The following is a 17,380-nucleotide window of genomic DNA, read 5'->3' on the forward strand; positions in this document are numbered from 1 at the left end:
TCAGGAGCCTCATCCTCTGACAAGGCTGGGCCATAATATGGTCTGCTCTTACCTGTAAATGACAGGTAAGGGTTCCCCCCTTTTCTTTCTTTTATACCCCCCCCCCACTGCTACTTCGAATCATAGCTCAGCTGCTTGGCCACTTCCCTAGGACAGAATACCCCTGCAGTGTTATTCTCAGGGCAATTCTTGGAGGAAAATGGCTGCCCACATTGGCCACGGTGGAGGCGGACATCTCCCCCCACCCCTAGAAGTTTATTGCTCCAGGGAACAGCATTAAGTCATGACATATCCTTTTTATTTTTTTGTAAAAGTAACCGGGGGGGGGGGGCAACTTTGGCCATCTCATATTTCAAGTTAAGACCATCCTCTGAAAATTCTTTAAATTCACCTAACCCTGAAAGTCTCCAAATAGATACACACACAGACACACATTTTGTGGAGGATGATTGGAAGAGGGATATTTACGCTAGCTGTCAGTAGCATATTCCTAAAAAGCAAAAAAAGAATCATAACAATATAGCATAAATTAGTAGTGACCATAGCACAAATATCTTCCACAGAGCTGGTGTACATGAGACCTTCATATGTACCAGCTCTCTACATCACACATGGCTACAAAAGAAGAGTATGAAGAGGTGTGGAGAAAATCACCTGACTTGTATGGAGAGCCGATGCACAATGGTTTGAAGTCTGAAATCAGTTGCCACAGGGAGCAATTGAAAGTGGCCTGCATGGGGTAGTTATATTGGGTTTACTTTTCATATGCAGTGCTATTCTGTAGCTACTGTGTGAACCAAAGAAACCTTTCCTTAAGATCTTTAACAATGAATTGCACACATCTGCTCATTTTGTAGTACTGTTTTGTTTTTGGGTTGGTGGTTTTGGGTTTTTTTTGTTTTGTTTTTTACATAAAACATTCAAGTACCTGAATAAAGTTAAAATAAATATTATACATATGTTGTGACAGAATCTGCACTTGTACTTAGGAGCTGTTGCCCACAGCCTAAGCTCTTGCTAAATTTCATTAGCTTGAAGAGCCTTCAAAACTTCTGCATTAAGATACTCTAAATTAGCTGGGGGATTTTAACCCACTACACTCATTAAAGTGGCATTGAAAATCTCAGCTCTAGATTATTTGGTGCATTGTGTTCAACCTGATTTTGTGCCATCAATTATATGACTTAATGCACAATATTTTTTGAGCTAAGTCCTGTTTTAAAATTCATATGACTGTGTGATTGGAGAGCATGCAAACTAAATTACAAAAGTTGTAAAACAAAAAAAGTTTGTCTAGTACAAGGCCCACCATTCTCCAATCTAAACTGTTGTGAATGACTGTTCTTACTAGAAGAATAAAAAATGCATACCCTTTGCTGTACTGAGTTCAAGACTACAACTCCAGATGAAAATAGATACCAATATTATAAACCACTAGTGATGTAATTAAAAATGCACTATGACCAGTATATCTTTGTCTGCCCAATATCTTTGTCTGCCCAAGCCCTCCTCACTAAATGGTAATTCACCATGATCAACAATGGTGTACACCCCACAGCAAAATGGGAGGAGGTGTTTAAATCCCTAATGTGGGGCGTGTGGCTAGGTATTCTAGAAAGCATTGCTAGTAGCTTTTTCAGTATTAATGGATGTTTTACCACTGATATCAGTCTTATAAATAGCGGGTGTCCACAAAAGTGGGTGACAGTACCACTGATGCAAGGAGGACTATTAAAACTAGTGTGTAGAGAGTTTATTATGCCACAAACGTATTGAACATCATAATACCTTTTGGAGTATACGAATCTTCAGAAAAATATCCCTAAACAATAATAAATGCTTTATAAGAATTTTGCAGAACATATACATGTCAGAACTTACAATCAGGGCCTAAGCATGGGTTGGGAGAAGGGCATGCTTTACCTGGGGCTCAGATTCAGAGGACACTAGCCCAGACTGCAACTCGATTACTATGAGGGGGCAGGGGGAAAAGAAGCTGAACTGTCTGTGTATCATGCTTTAGGATATTTATGGAAACATATTTCCCTGTGTACTTATTACAGGGAAATAAGTTATCTGTGTACTTATTACAAGGAAATAAGTTTCCACAAATATCCTAAAGCATGATACACAGTTCAGCCAATTTGATTCCCAAATTTCGAACTGTGGTGCTGGAGAAGACTCTTACGAGTCCCCTGGACTGCAAGGAGGTCAAATCAGTCAATCCTAAAGGAAATCAACCCTGAGTGCTCATTGGAAGGACAGATACTGAAGCTGAAGCTCAAATATTTTGGCCACCTAATGCAAAGAGAAAAGTCACTGGAAAAGACCCTGATGCTGGGAAAGATTGAAGGCAAAAGGAGAAGGGGACAGCAGAGGATGAGATGGCTAGATAGCATCACTGATGCAATGAATATGGACTTGCACACACTCCGGGAGAGAGCGCAGGACAGGAAGGCCTGGCGTGCTATGGTCCATGGGGTCACGAAGAGTCGGACACGACTGAACGACTGAACAACAACAACAAATGTACTTATTGTCTAGATTTTGTGAGACTATCTGGCGCCAGCCCGAAGCCATGTTAGAGCAGAACAAGAAATCTGGTTGCTGGCCCACACTCTTCTCTAGACCAGGGAGAGTGTGCTTGGGCAGTTAAACTAGTTAGTTTGAGAGGCATTTGCAAGAGATTTGTGCTTCCCTAGGTGACATATCTTCTCAGGAAGTCCCAGTCCCAGGGTTCCTTGTGCATAGACAGGAGGGAGAGACAGCTAGCGAGAGGGACAAAGCACCATAATAATCAGAGACACTGATCCCAGAGATAGCGACAGCCACTGCTGCCAGTAGGATTTACAGGGTCAAAATTTCATTTCATTTATTATATTTCTATACCGCCTCATAGCCGAAGCACTCTGGGCAGTCACAAAAATTAAAAACCATTAAAAACACATTATAGAAAGTGCAAAACCATGTGCATAAAAACATATAAACAGACAGCACACACCCAGGCAACATATACCTACAAAACAAATCTTTAAAAACATTCAACCAAAGATCAATGTATTTGAGTACATGGCAACTTCACCCACTAATTTTCAGTGAACTGTGTATAGACCTACAGATTTTTTGCACATTTCCAGTGACCGTAGCAGAAGCTGAAATATATGTCAGCATGCTAGCTCTCATTACTGCTCCCCCTCCCTTTTGCAGGTGTTCTACTGTGTGGCAAGAGCGGTTAAGCTACCTAGCTGTTTTGTCTATCAAGTGTGAACTTGCAAGACAAATTGATTTTGGGAGGATAATTCATGATTAAGCAACAAAAAAGGCTGAAAAAATTAAAGCTTTAAAGTGAATTGGTCTATTTATAAAATGTTTGCAGCCATATTGGTCCATTAGAGTAACTTTAAAAAATCAAAGCCTTTACACCAAAAAGTTACAGAATACACAAGCAAGATTTGTAGGACTGTTCTTCAGGCTGGATGCTATATGTTAAACAAAAATAGCAAAGATAGGGTGTTTGGGGACATGGTATGAAAGAACCAGTGTGGGCTATGGTATAATTTTTAGAAATGTAGAACATGTAATTTTAGGATTAAAATTGAAGTGTTTTCTTCATGGCTCATTAAATTATATGTATGGGTTAGGATCATGGTATGTATGTGGGAGGGGGCCTATGTAACATGTTTGTACTGGGGGGGGAGTTATGGTTGGGCCTAGACCAGAATGATAAATGAATAATAGCCTTGCATATAGCTATAAGAATCCTGTACCCAGGACTGACAACTGCTGCTAAAAATATTCCTGATCAAAAAGACATGCCATACAATCCTGTGCATGTTTACTCAGAAGTAAGTCTTACTGTGTTCAGTGGAGGTTATTCCCAACTAAGTGTGCATAAGACTGCTCTGAACATCCCTAAAAGGTTAACATGGAGACAGCAAGAACCACGTGCAAGCATACTCCTTATAGAGAGTCTGCATTCTCTCAAAAATTGGTATATTGGATTCCACCAGCAGCAGCATCTGCCATTTTTAAAATACAGCTATAGTGCCAAACTAGATGTGACATTAAATATGGCTTTGCATTTAACAGGCATGATTTTTAACACGCAAATCGCCATCCCTGCAGGCCTGATCATTACTGGGATCACAGCAAATGGGAAGGGTGAGTTTAACTCTTTCCTCCCCTGCTGCGGTCCTAACAAAAATCGCTCTTTGGAAGCTGCTCTTTGCATTGGGAGGCAGCTCCCATTGTGCCAACAGAAACTTCTCCAAAGATCCATTTTCATTCAGAACTCCATCGTTAAACTTCCTCCTCACCTGCTGAGATCCTGATAATTCTCAGCTCCTGCAGAGGCTTCTATTTGCATTTTTAAAAAAATGCTAAATGTAAAGATGTCTTTAATGCCATGTCTCACTTGGCTCCAAGTACTTGCATTGCCTTTCCAAATAAGGTATACTCAGAATTAATGGAGGGGTTCTATACTTTCAGATGCTATATACAATACTCTCTCGTGTTTACCATTATTTTCAACATGTGCTGTTTTGGGGGAGGGAAACATACATTTCCCTACATTGCTAAAATATCCCCACTGTACTTGCTGCTTATCAGATATAGCTACCAAAGAAAAACTCGACTTATTCTCACTGCCTTCTATCAACTCTTTGTTTACTATTACGTTACAACGATTATGTCACCCTTTTGGTGTTCAGGGACGCTTCCAGATGGAGGGTTCCTAGTGCTTCTGATTAACAGGCATTGTGGATCCATCCCATCGTTTTCTCCTCAGCAGATTTTCTGCAGTAAGAAAGCAGTGGGAAAACATGGGAGGGTTATAAGTGTTCCTGTAAAATGCCTGGAGCCCCTGTAAAATTCAGTGAATGCGGCAGACCGATGGTGCAATAAGAACCTAATCCGGAAGCACCTCAAGTCTGTAGTCTGAGGACCCATTTTGCTTCCAGTTCTAGAATAAGCTGGAACAAGACTTTGTTTGTTTAAGAGTTAGGAGCAGAAATTTGGTACTTAATATTTCGGGTATTTTATTGGTTATGTATATGTTTGTTTTTTACAGACACTATTAAAAGTACATGTTTTTAAACGTTAAAAATGCCTGCATGCACAAAAGACAATAAGGGTCAGTTCACATGTCACACCAAACTATTGTGTGGTGCTATGAGGAGAAATTCTGAGCTCACATGCTCTTTTCTCCCCCCGCCATCTCTTTGTGTGATCTGCTTAGTTGGTTACTTCTTGGTCAACACTTGTCATACAAACCAGAATCAAACTGTGGGGATCAGACGTCTTAATTTAGTTCCCCTGTGCTCCATTTTCCTGGCCAGACAGCTGACCAGACCAGTGTGATTTTGTCTCATAAAGGATCTTCACATATGATCTGTTGAATTGGAGCCTCAACGTATATTTCTGAAATATATATTCAGAAGTGTAATTCTCCTTGGTGTCCTCATGTTTCAATCATCACCCAAATGTGCCTAAGGATTATCAGGCCATTAATAGCTGTGGCTAATTAACTGTTGAAATCCAAGTGTGTTAATTTGCAAATAGCTTTTGTTGTTGATTTTACTATGAGTTTTTCCAAGCTACTTTTGTCAGACCAAGTTTTAGCAAGCTCTTCAAAGTAAACCTGTACTACGTAAGGCTGCAATCCTATACATACTTTCCTGGGAGTAAACCCTTTTGAACAGAGTGTGTCATCATACTTCTGAGAAAACATGCATAGGATTGTGCTCAAAGTCAAGGAAGGTTAATGGTATTAACTTATATCTAGTATAGCAAAATCATTAGTAGATATTAAGTGACCAATAAGGTAAATACTGAGCATCTTTTCATTGTACAAAATCTTGTAGTTTTTCCTTTAGTGTCTAGAGGAAAACACACAATGACACTATCTTAGGTACCTTAAGTCCGATAGAATCTTGGTCCTGTGAAATTCTTTAAAAACTGTGAATTGGTTTGTGTTTTCTAGTTATAAACACCATTTATGCATTTATTAGATACCTGGTTTATCCTTTGCATTCTGCATAGACATAATTTTGTGTGAGTTACTATCTAGCTTCTTGTATTTGTGTTTCTTTCTCTCTACAGACTGGCAGATTGCTACGCTTTCTATGCTGTTGGGTGGTGCCGCCATAATTCTTATAGCTTTCTTGGTTGGATTAATTTCTATCTGTGTGGGATCACGGAGGCGGTTCTACAGACCAGTTGCTGTCATGCTGTTTGCAGCAGGTAAATAAACTGCTTCTCTGAAGTATATTAACATTTGATAGTTGCAGCATTATGTTCATGCAGAAAATAGATGTGACTTATGCACTGTAATCTAGAGACAGATCATTAGTACATTGTCCAAAGTTGTATCAGAAGTTGCTGCTTATACAGAATATTCAACCATTGTTTGCATGGACAAGAAATCCCAGGGTGATTCAGTTTCACCCTAGAACCCACTGCCAAGCCATTCACAGGTCACAATGTGCTTTAAATGGATGCTTAACTCCACCTGTCCTGCATTATGAAGCATCATCATGCTATTGTTAAAATGTCTGGTCATTTATTTCACAGTTAAAAACTCAGGAGTATCAAGTGTTTCAAGGGTTCATTTCATACATGTTCTTAACCTTTCAGATGGCTGAAGCCCTTGGGTTATATCTAATGGATTGTATCCAGTGGTACTCTAAGGAAGGCCCCATTCATTTCAAAGGGTCTACTCTAAATAGGACTAACATTGGATACAATCCCCTAATTTGTGGAAAAAGATAAAAGATATTAGATATTGAAGGGATCTAAAGAGTTGGGTCCAGACTTAGTCATGCTTAGAGTAGACCTGTTGAAATCAATGAGTCATAAGTTTGTAATGTCTAACTTGTCCCACTGAGTTTATGGGTCTACTCTAAGTGCTGATCCAACCCACAGTGCCAGTTCATATGATAAAATTCTTCCACAGAGTATCATTCCCCCTTCCTGCCCATCTGGCATGGCTTTGGGGGACATGTTTGTTGAGGCCAGAAGAGGAAAACAGGATGTCCCTGATGTGATGTGCATCTTCACATCTCATGGTGATAGAGGGGAAGGCAGAGAATTCACCATTCACCCTCTCTCTGCCGGGCTGTGCCCACCCTTGCCCACTGTATGCGGTGCAGGATTAGCCGGGAGGTGGGTAGGAATTTTATTCTCTGACTGACTCACCTTGTTGGTGACATTTTTGCCTACTCTACACTGATCTGCAGGATGGAGGTTTTGTTAAAGGTAGTTGGACATTAGGTAGACTGATTCAGCTACAAAGTTGTTTGGCTATGTAACTGGGTTCTAGTTTGGCAGGGATCTGCAGGGATACACTAGGTAGGCATAGGTTTTGGTGAGCACCCTGAGGCAGCTTTATGGTTATTGGCCATTTTTGAGACTTGCCACTCGGGGCTGTGCAACCTAGCGGCAGAATATGGATGGACTTTGGCGCTAACTGGACTCAGTAGCCTGGAGTTGTGTTGCACTGGGAGGGAGTGGGTCTGGAAGGCTGTCCTACACGCCAGCTGTAGCTTAAGGAAGGGGTGAGAACATTGTCCCCACCCCACTCTAGAGGCAGTGTTTGGCTCACCTAAATGGCTTCTTCTGGGCTATGAGTATCATAGCATCCCACACCATCATGCCCCCTCTGCAGATTTTGGTTCAGTGTGAAATAAATGTGGCCCATGTTTTCAACCAATACTGTGGTCTCATCGCTTTATTTCCACTATCTTCACAATGAGGTGCTTGTGTGTTGGATGTCTGTTCCAAACCAGGTTGGTGTGGGAAGCTCAAATCAGGACTGCCCATTTTACAGCACTTGTGAATATAGAGATGGCTGTCTTTTCCCCGTAACACTGGAGTTCACACTAGTCTCTCTCTAAAATGAGCTTTTCTACATAAGGCTGTCAATCCACTGCATCTACTTTTGGTTTTGAAAGTAGAACTGAGATCCGAGCTCTTCACAAAGAGCCTTTCCTTTCCTGATTTCCCACTCTATAACCTCTCAGTGGCCCTGTGGTAAAGTGGAATAGCACAATTACACAAGTAGAAAAAGTGGTTATTTTCACTTTCACTAATAATGCCACATTTTCCTTGCTCTAAAAAAACCTCACTGAAAGTGCTGTTTAAAAACAGAAGTGAAACTGGAAGTCATCTAAACAACCGTAAACAACTGGAAATGGCCAACTGTAAACAACTTTGAGTAGGGAATGATGAGCACACAATAAATGTCTCATGTAGAAAAGCTTAATGTCAAATGTGAGCAGGATTGTGCATCCAGACAAAATTGTCAACTATTTGTCAACCCAGTCCAGCTATAGGAGCAATAACCCCTTCATTGTTATTATGTGTTAGAGATGCATTGTAGCCTATCAATGGCTGTTTACACTGATACTACTGCAGTTGTGAAATACACTGTGGACAAATTATAATTGTCTGAATTCCAGGCCTTTGCAGAGACTGCAGAAGCTATCCTTTAAATGTAACAGCTTTTGATAGTGTTGTGGTTGAGTTCATGTCCTTCCTTCCTTTGCCTTTTTGATAAGGTTAATGCTGTTCTTTTCAAATTTGTGATTGCAATATTTTCCTTAACTATTAGCTCTTGAAGCCATTCATATGAAAATCAATAGGATTAAACTGAAAGGTGTTTATATCGTCTCCATGCTTCACAGGAAGATTCAATTTCGTTGTGTCAGATTTGCTTTCTGTTACTAGTTTCAACAGCCTTCATAATGTAAAGCCTTTATTTTATTTTTCAAAGCATCAAAGGAAAGAGTTTGTACAAAGAAATACTTGAAGAAAGACCCACATAAACAGACCAAGCTAAAGGACGCTCTCTAATGCAGTGCATAATGGCGACGCTGAAATCATCACAAATATGCATTCTAGTGTTTTCCAGGCTGGCTAATAACAAATGGTTTTTTTTCTGAAGTTTTCCAAGCATAGCTTCCCTTCATTCTGTCAATCATATTTGAGCTGAAACTGAAACAGTACGCCTGCCTGATAGCCCATGATGGAGAGAGTGACAGGACCATCTACTCTGCTAGACGGATTTAAAAATCCATTTACAAGGATGTGGAAAGTCAGGTCCTTAGTATTTCCAGAACTGACTGTGAGATAATTGTAAGGGGAAGAATCCTACTGCCCCCTGCTGTTTCCATTATCTTTGTTAAACTACTGCAGCTTAGCACAGAAAGGGGTGCACGTATATATGTCAATGCTAGAACTCAATCATCTCCCTTTGTTTTCAAAGACATTTGCAAAAGGGATTTGTGACATAGATCATTTTGAGCTTCCTACAACTGTTGCTGGCCGATCACAGGAAGAATGCTTGATTAAAAATGAGATTTCAATGGTGTTTTGGTTGTTGTTGTTTTTCTTAAACAAATAATAAAACCTGTATATTCCAGAGTGCCTCTTCCCATTAAATTCATCAAATGACTGAAGTAAGATTGACAAGTATCAGATTATGGACTGAAAGCCAGCTGGAATAATAAAAGCATTTACTCTCCATCCGTCAGTGGTAAGAGAGGATGCCTGGAGAATCTCCACTGGGAGTTCTACAGCTGATGGCCCCATTTCTTGTACCTGCCTGGCTGGTCTCACATACGGAGAGCACAGAAAGCAGGACCTCCAAAGCTGACCTTAAATGCTATGGAGGTTCATGTAGGAGTGGCTGAGCCTTCCCCAGTCTGGCACCCTCCAGATGTGTTGGACTAGAGCTCCTGTAATCCTTGACTGTTGGCCATGCTATCTAGGGATAATTGGAGTCCAACACATCTGGAGGCCTCCAGATTGGAGAAGACTGGAGTAGCCTGTTCCATAGGCATTTAAGGAGTCCCTTTATGTATTCTTTGTGTAAGAAGATCATGTGTCTTGCTGGATCAGACCTGTATTCCATTCTCAAAGTGGCCAACCTGATGCGTATGTGAAACCCACCAGCCTTCATGAGTGCATCAGCAGGCCATGAGTGCATCAGCACTCTCCTGCTCATGTTCCTTAGCAACTGGCATTGAAAGGCATACTGACTTTGATGCTGGAGGTAATATATAGCCATCATGACCTGTACCCATTAATAGCCTTATCCTTCTTTAAAGCCATCTTCATCGCTGACCATCACTACACCTTGGGATAGCAAATTCTATATATGCCCTTCCACCCATTGCCTATGACAGTAGTAAGGGCTGGAGATGCAGCTACAAAGCAGGGTTCATACATGGGCTAGGAGAAGGGTTTACAGAGAGTGTATAGAGGGAGTGTGCCAAAGCATGCTTAGCTTCCCCAAGTTTGGTGAGATAAGCTCAGGAACTGCACAGTTTCCTTGCTCCTGAGGCTTAGGAGCTTCACTGTTGTGCCCTGTTGGATAGCTCAGGGTCGTACAATTCCCTGGCCTTTGAGCTTGGAAGAAAATAGAAAAAGTGTTGCGAGTTGGTCGGAAACTTACTGGGAAATGGACAGGCTTCTTGACTATAAAAAAGGAAGACAAAAGTAAAGTTAAGCGCTATTGATATCACATAGTGATCACATAGGATCTAGGGCTAAGCAGGTGATTCTGAAGATGCCTTTGAGATCAGGGTTGAGTGAAGAGATTCATTAGTTAACACTGCAAAGGCTCAGACTTGATAGGATGGTGAGCTTGCTTAAAAAGGTTGTGGAGTTTTGAGAACCATATCCAGCAGGTAATATTTATTATATTTTATCCATGCATTGGCTTGGATCCTAAGAAGAGTTAACTTAAGGAAGTTTACAGAAGGAAAGGTTCTTGTCCCTCCTCTTTCTACTTGCCCCATCCCACATTATTCAGGCACACCCCCTGACTCTCTAGAGAGGCTTTTCGGTGGGGGAGGGAGGGGTCTCAGTTGGCGGCTCATTGATTTGCACTTATATTGTAATCATTTTTATTTAAGACAACACACACATACACACTGCTGTTCTTAGTGTTATGGAAGAAGGGCTATAGATAATAGCTAGGGATGTCAGAGAATTTCTCCACGAATCTCGGGCAGGCTGAATGCCAGCGCATTCGGCCCCCCGAAATTGGTGGAGAAACGGTCTGCCGCACCCCCCCCCGGGACGGGACTTACCTTGTTTGAATGTCCCTGGTGGCGGCGGCTGTGGTGGCGGTTCGGCGGTGGCGGCTGCGGCGGCCGGTCTTCTGACCGGCTGCCGCCGCCTCCATTTCCAAGTAAAAAAAACCAACAACAAACAAACGTGATAGGCTACGTAAAGATTTACGTAGCCTATCACGGCTAGATTTTTAAAAAACACCATGATAGGCTACGTAAATGTTTACGTAGCCTATCACGGCTGACTTTGGAAAAAAAAAAAGCGTGTACGCAAATGGCGGCGCCCATGGGTGCCGCCATTTGCGTTCCTTATTTTGGCACGTGTAGTCTACGTAAACATTTACGTAGACTATGTCGAAAATAAGGGGAATGCAAATAGCGTTCCCCTTATTTTCGCCGTAGTCTACGTAAATGTTTACGTAGACTACACGTGCCAAAATAAGGAACGCAAATGGTGGCACCCATGGGCGCCGCCATTTGCGTACGCGCTTTTTTTTTTTTTAAGTCAGCCGTGATAGGCTACGTAAACATTTACGTAGCCTATCATGGCTGACTGCAGGGACGCAAACAGCGGCGGCTATGGCCGCCGCCATTTGCGTCCCGGCAGGAAAGGAGGTTTCGTGGCCGGAGGGACGGGGCACCTCCCCCCCGGCCAGAATTTCAGGGGGGGACAGGGCGCCTCCCCCCCGGCCAGAATTTCGGGGGGGATGGACGGGGCGCCTCCCCCCCGGCCAGAATTTCGGGGGGAGGGACGGAGCGCCTCCCCCCCACCGCAAATCAAGCTTCAGGATCAGGTAAGTGACTTTCGTACATCCCTAGATAATACCCTTACTTTACTGAAGCTAAAATCCTAATCATACCTCTTTGGGAGTAAGAGCCTTTGAACTCAGTGAGGCCTGCTTCCTAGTAAATAAGCACACCAATCAGTCTGTAAGAATGGTAAGGAAGTCTGCAGTTGAAGCTGTTAGACCACGAATTGTCTTGCTTGTATACAAAGCACATATGAAAGGGAGATCCATTCTCTGTATACTACCTTCTTCACAGAAGTTATACAAAGAAAAGGCTACAATGCTAAGATTTTTGCAGCACAAAAATACTGTCACAAAAGAGAACAGTTGATTATTTTTTCTGGATTTCAGAAGAGCATTATTATGCTCTTATCTTTTTTTCTTTCAGAAATAGCAACTATTGGGTTCAGATATATCTGCTGTGAGATGTCTCGATGGTGCAGTAGTGTTTTAGAGAAAATGAATTTGCACCACCAATTACTTTGAAACACACAGAATGATTAACTCCTTTGAACAGAACTGTTCAGTGTGTCTGGATAACTTAATGAACAAATAGTTAAAAATAACCTGTGGTGTAAATGTGTGAACATGAGCAGACACAACAAATTATCAGTCTTTCAAATTCAATCAAAATGATAGTTCTGTACTATAAGCATGCACAAATTTTCATTCTGTTTCTCTGGACTAAGAACATTCCCGTTGTTTCCTTTTATGTAACTCCAGGGAAAGCAAGCAACAACACAAAAGCCACAAGGGTAGAGAGACTACAGCTGGTTAGACAACAATAGTCATATGATAATTTAATATAGACCTAGATGTATCAAAGCCTATTTGAAGGCAATTGCCATAAAGACTTGAATTTCTGACCAGCTGTGGTTCTCAGGAGAAAAGCATTAACCCTTTAACAATTTCATTCTATACTGACATACTACGTTTCATCCATAAAGTTCCCAAACTGGTTTATACCATAAAATCAAAATAACACTTAAAACATCCCCCCAAACTTCAAAATTTAAATTACACGCCAATAAAACAGCAAAAGAACACCTACAAAGATCTGTATCCCAAAAACCTGGTGGAATAAACTTTCCAAAAGGATACAACACAAGACAACCGGCAGGCCTCTTGGGAGAGGGCATTTCATGCTACTGGGACCACTACTGGCAAAAACCTCGTCTAGCTGATGATAATTTCACGCCCAAAGAAGATGTGGCAGGAACTCATGGGAAGATCTTAAAATTTGGTGGGAATCATATGGGAGATGGCACTCCCTGAAGTAACTTAGATTCAGACCTTTTAGGGATATGCCATGAACTGGGCCGAGAAACAAACGTAGTAAATGAAGATATTTCAAAATAGGCAGGATATGATCCCACCTGCTTGCACCCATCAATAACCAGCAGGTTTATGCCTACCATGAGTCACAGTGAGGTAAGTGCTTCAGGCGGCAGATGCAGGGGGTGGGGCAGCAGTGGCAGGCTATTCCTTCTGAGCTCCTCACCATTGTCCTCTCTTGGAGGAAAGAGGTATGTGTGTGTGCCCAACAGCATGTCCTGCACCTTGTAAACTAGCCTATTCCCTTCATGTGTGGTGGAGGACACTATCCCATTGGCAGTGTTGAAGTAAAATTCAACAGTTGGATTCTGTATATGAAATGGTATGTGTATATGTGGAGGGGGGGCATCTTCTTTGCCTCAGGCAGCAAAATGTATTAGGCCTACCCTAGTCAGATACATTCTATACCATCTTTCTGAACCATCGTCAAGGGTGCCCTATGAATAGCACATTGAAATGATCCAATTTGATGGTCACCATCACATGAATGGCAGTAGCCAGCAGTGGTTAAAGATACTCCTTGTTACAGTTACCACAGATTCCTGAGCCAATGGCAAGTCAAGAGCATCCCCAAGCTGTGAAACTGCCCCTTAAGGGGAGGTTGATCCCATCCAGGACAGTCATTTCTGCTGCCAGCTGGTCCACTTATTCCCTTACCACCATCAGCTGTCTCATCTGTACTGAGCTGCAGCGTGTACTGTTTACCATCTTCCAGACAATTTCTGGTCCCAGACACTCAGGAAAGTCACTGCCAGACAGACCTAGATCAGAAGAAAAAGAGAAATGGGGTTGACTGTCATCAGCATACTGATAATGCCACACACAATAACTCTGGATGATTTCATCCCATGATTTCATGTAAATATAGAAAAGTATGGGAGACAAAATGAACCCAATTCTCACAGGGAGGAACAACAATCTCACCACATTCTACAACCTGGCCTATAGGAATGAACAAAGCAATTGCAAGATAGTGCCTCCAGCACAGAACCTAGAAAAGCAGCCCAGAAAAATACCACAGTCAAAAGCCACTGAGTAGTGAGAGATGCTGAAGAACCAGCAGGGTCACACACGTCCTGCCCCTTTTCCAGAGTAGGTCATCCGCCATGGCAACCAAGGCTACATCTTTCCCAAATCCAGGCCAAAAGCCAGAATGAAATGGATCATCAGTTTAAACCAAGAATGCCTTTAGTTGCCCAGCAACCACCCACCCAAGAATCTTTCCCCAAAAGATATAATGGAGATCAGCTTATAACTGCCAAGATCCACAGGATCTAAATATGGTCTATTGCATAGGGACCACACCACTGCTTTTTTCAAGTGAACAAGAATCCAACCTTCCATAAACGATGAATTACCTTTCCTACTGACCGAGGCAGCCAAACTCTCATTGATGGCTGTTACTGGTCAAGAAGGATAAGGATTAAGAGGGCATGTCATGGGATTGACCAGGGGTGGCCCTAGACTAGCTGACAACAACTGGCACCCTAGGTGAACCGTGCAATCGGCACCCGCACCCCCAAACCCCAAGGGCAGATCTAGGCTGAGGTTCTGGTGAACTAGGAAACATTTTGCCCCTATTTTCCATTTAATGATGTGGCAAGACAACTCCCCCCCCACACACATCTTCATAACCGGAAGTATTATCATTTATGATAAAATATGCTCAAAATGTGTGTGTGTGTGTGTGTGTGTGTGTGTGTGTGTGTGTGTTTTACCAAGCACTGTATCGGCACAGAGGGACTGATAAGAACAACAAAGGATACAAGCACAGCTGTCCACTCTGTGAAGGAACAGAAGTCCCATCCACAGCGCCTAAGGGAGGTCTCTAGAAGAAGAGTCTCGGTTGCATCCTTGGGGTGACATGGCCAACAGGCCGCTACCAGGCCCTAGGCTCAGCCTTCTGAGGGCAAAGGAAACAGCTGCTCTCAGGGGAGGCTCTCACTCCCTGTCTGCAACTGGGAGCAGCAGCAGAGCAAGAGGATATCCCACATTGCTTCAGGGAGGACCAAGTCCCAAAGGCAGGCGATTGGGCAGCCTGACTTAGCCCAACCATCCTCAGTCAGTCCCTTGCTCACCTCCACAGCCTCAGTCATATTCCACGTGCATGGGAATGGAAATAATGACATCTTTGTCATTTTATTTGCATTTTTTAAAAAAATGTGTTTCAATTTGACATCCCACTTCACTTGTTCACCTAGGCTGCCCCTGGGATGGCCTTCTCCAGGCACCTTATTCAGATGAATCAGCTAGGGTTCATCCAAGTTACTATGACTAGCAGAGCCCTATGGAGACTTCTGGTGCAAATCTTTGAGCTGTCAGGAGTGACTGGATAAGCTTATTGAGGCTGAGAGGGCTTCTTGGCAGAAACTAGTGTACATTTATTCATTAATTAATGAAAGTGCTTTTATGCCACCATGGAGGCCAAAGCCCTCCCATGGTGGCTTACAAAAGATTAAAAAGGTAAAAGGTAAAGGTGTCCCCAACCAGTCGTGTCCGACTCTAGGGTGCGGTGCTCATCCCCGTTTCTAAGCCAAAGAGCCAGCGCTGTCCGAAGACGCTTCCGTGGTCATGTGGCCGGCATGACTGAACACCGAGGTGCACAGAACGCTGTTACCTTTCCCGCCAAGGCGGTACCTATTTATCTACTTGCAATTTCTTGCTTTTGAACTGCTAGGTTGGCAGAAGCTGGGACTGAAGACGGGAGCTCACTCCGTCACGCAGCACTCGGGTCTCGAACTGCTGACCTGTCGACCTTCCAGTCTGCAGTTCAGCGTCTTAACCACTAAGCCACTGCGGTCCTACAAAAGATTAGATTCCTATAAACAGGGATATTTTGCTTCCAAATGCTTTAGAATACAGTCCAGGACCCCGGTGATCTTCCTTTTACCCATCCACTTCTGATCCATCCTGCCTTGCCTATCCTCCAGGGTTGTTCCCAGCCCTTATGCCTTCCCCACCTCCCTCCTTGGATGGTCCACTGCCTCAGTCACTGCTGTAATGATGGACAGATTCTGGAATTTGAACAGTGCTCTGTTTCAGGAATGGTTAGACTGTCTTGACTTCCTGTTCTCCAAAGCCTTTCACATCTCTGTGACAGGCAGTAATTCAGCAGGTCATGGAGCTGGATCTAAGCACAATGGTGGGGCTGCTTCTTTTCCCTCAGATGCCTCAGGAATGGCAGCTGGTAACAGGAGGGCTCTCAGTTGGAGCTGTATACAAGCACAATGCAGGGGTACATGACTGTGGTTTCCTTGCCCTCTCATCTTCCTCTTCCAGTTACCATATGCTACCTAGTTGGATTTGGTTCTTTCTTGCTCAAGTGTGGATATCCATGGTATCCATTCTGAGATTTATTCCATAACTCTAGTTATGGTCATATCAGTTGAACTTCATGGCTGAGTAGTAGTTTAGCTGTTCCATATCCAGAACCAATCCTCTACCTGCTACATTGCATTGGTTCCTGTTCATCATGTGTAGCAGTTTTTAAAAACTTTGTCTTATCAACAGTTACATAGATGTGATACATTTCTGGCTGCCCCAACTTTACTTTGCTGATCATCAATGAAATCAAGGCCTTGAAAAATAAATACATCTCAGTACATGCTGCACACAACAAATATTATACTGTTTTGAAATATTAGGAAGACGTTACTATGTTGTATAGAAAATGAGAGTATGGATTTGCCAGGAATGCCAGATATGAATCATGATTAGACTTGGTTATATGTATTTAATTTACAGTTCCATATGAATTCTGTTACAATTACCTGCTAATTAATATTCCTCATTACAAGATGAATGAGCTTTTCCTGGATTACATTTATTCATTAACCTTTATTTTTTCCTCACTCCATTATGATCTATTTATAGAAACCATTAGCTTATTCACCTCTGTTTGTCTGTTAATATCAAGAAAGTCTGATCTGTACAAAAAGAAAAAAAGAATAATGGAGTGGGAGCAGAGATTGCTGTGTATTCTTTAGAATCTTGAAATAGCATGCTGGTACCATGTATTATATTTGTACACTGGATTATATTTGGATTGCCATATTTTCCGTGGACTAAATATAGCATATTGAAGTAGTCTAACCTGGAGGTTACCACAGCATGGACTAAATAAAGTTCAGAAAAAATATTGTTTGCATGGACCATATATTCCACCAGGAACTCTGTGCAAGC

General features: G+C 42.4%; 1 protein-coding gene across 2 annotated transcripts in view; it reads left to right on the top strand.

Moving 5' to 3' along the window:
* The window catches only part of TMEM47 (transmembrane protein 47), a 46,884-nt gene that overhangs the window by 22,077 nt on the left and 7,427 nt on the right, over positions 1 to 17,380 (top strand). The window contains exons 2-3 of one of the 2 annotated variants that reach the window (XM_084843967.1): positions 6,100 to 6,240; positions 8,771 to 9,419. In XM_084843967.1, coding sequence (XP_084700093.1) covers positions 6,100 to 6,240; positions 8,771 to 8,850 — 221 coding nt within the window. In that variant the 3' untranslated portion in view covers positions 8,851 to 9,419. Of the gene's footprint in view, positions 1 to 6,099; positions 6,241 to 8,770; positions 9,420 to 17,380 lie in introns of those variants that run through there. The other variant, XM_084843966.1, reaches the window with a different exon arrangement.

This window comes from Heloderma suspectum, chromosome 3, assembly GCF_057233095.1.
Source record: "Heloderma suspectum isolate Gila_16-S chromosome 3, 16-S_ref, whole genome shotgun sequence".
Lineage (NCBI taxonomy): Eukaryota > Metazoa > Chordata > Lepidosauria > Squamata > Helodermatidae > Heloderma > Heloderma suspectum.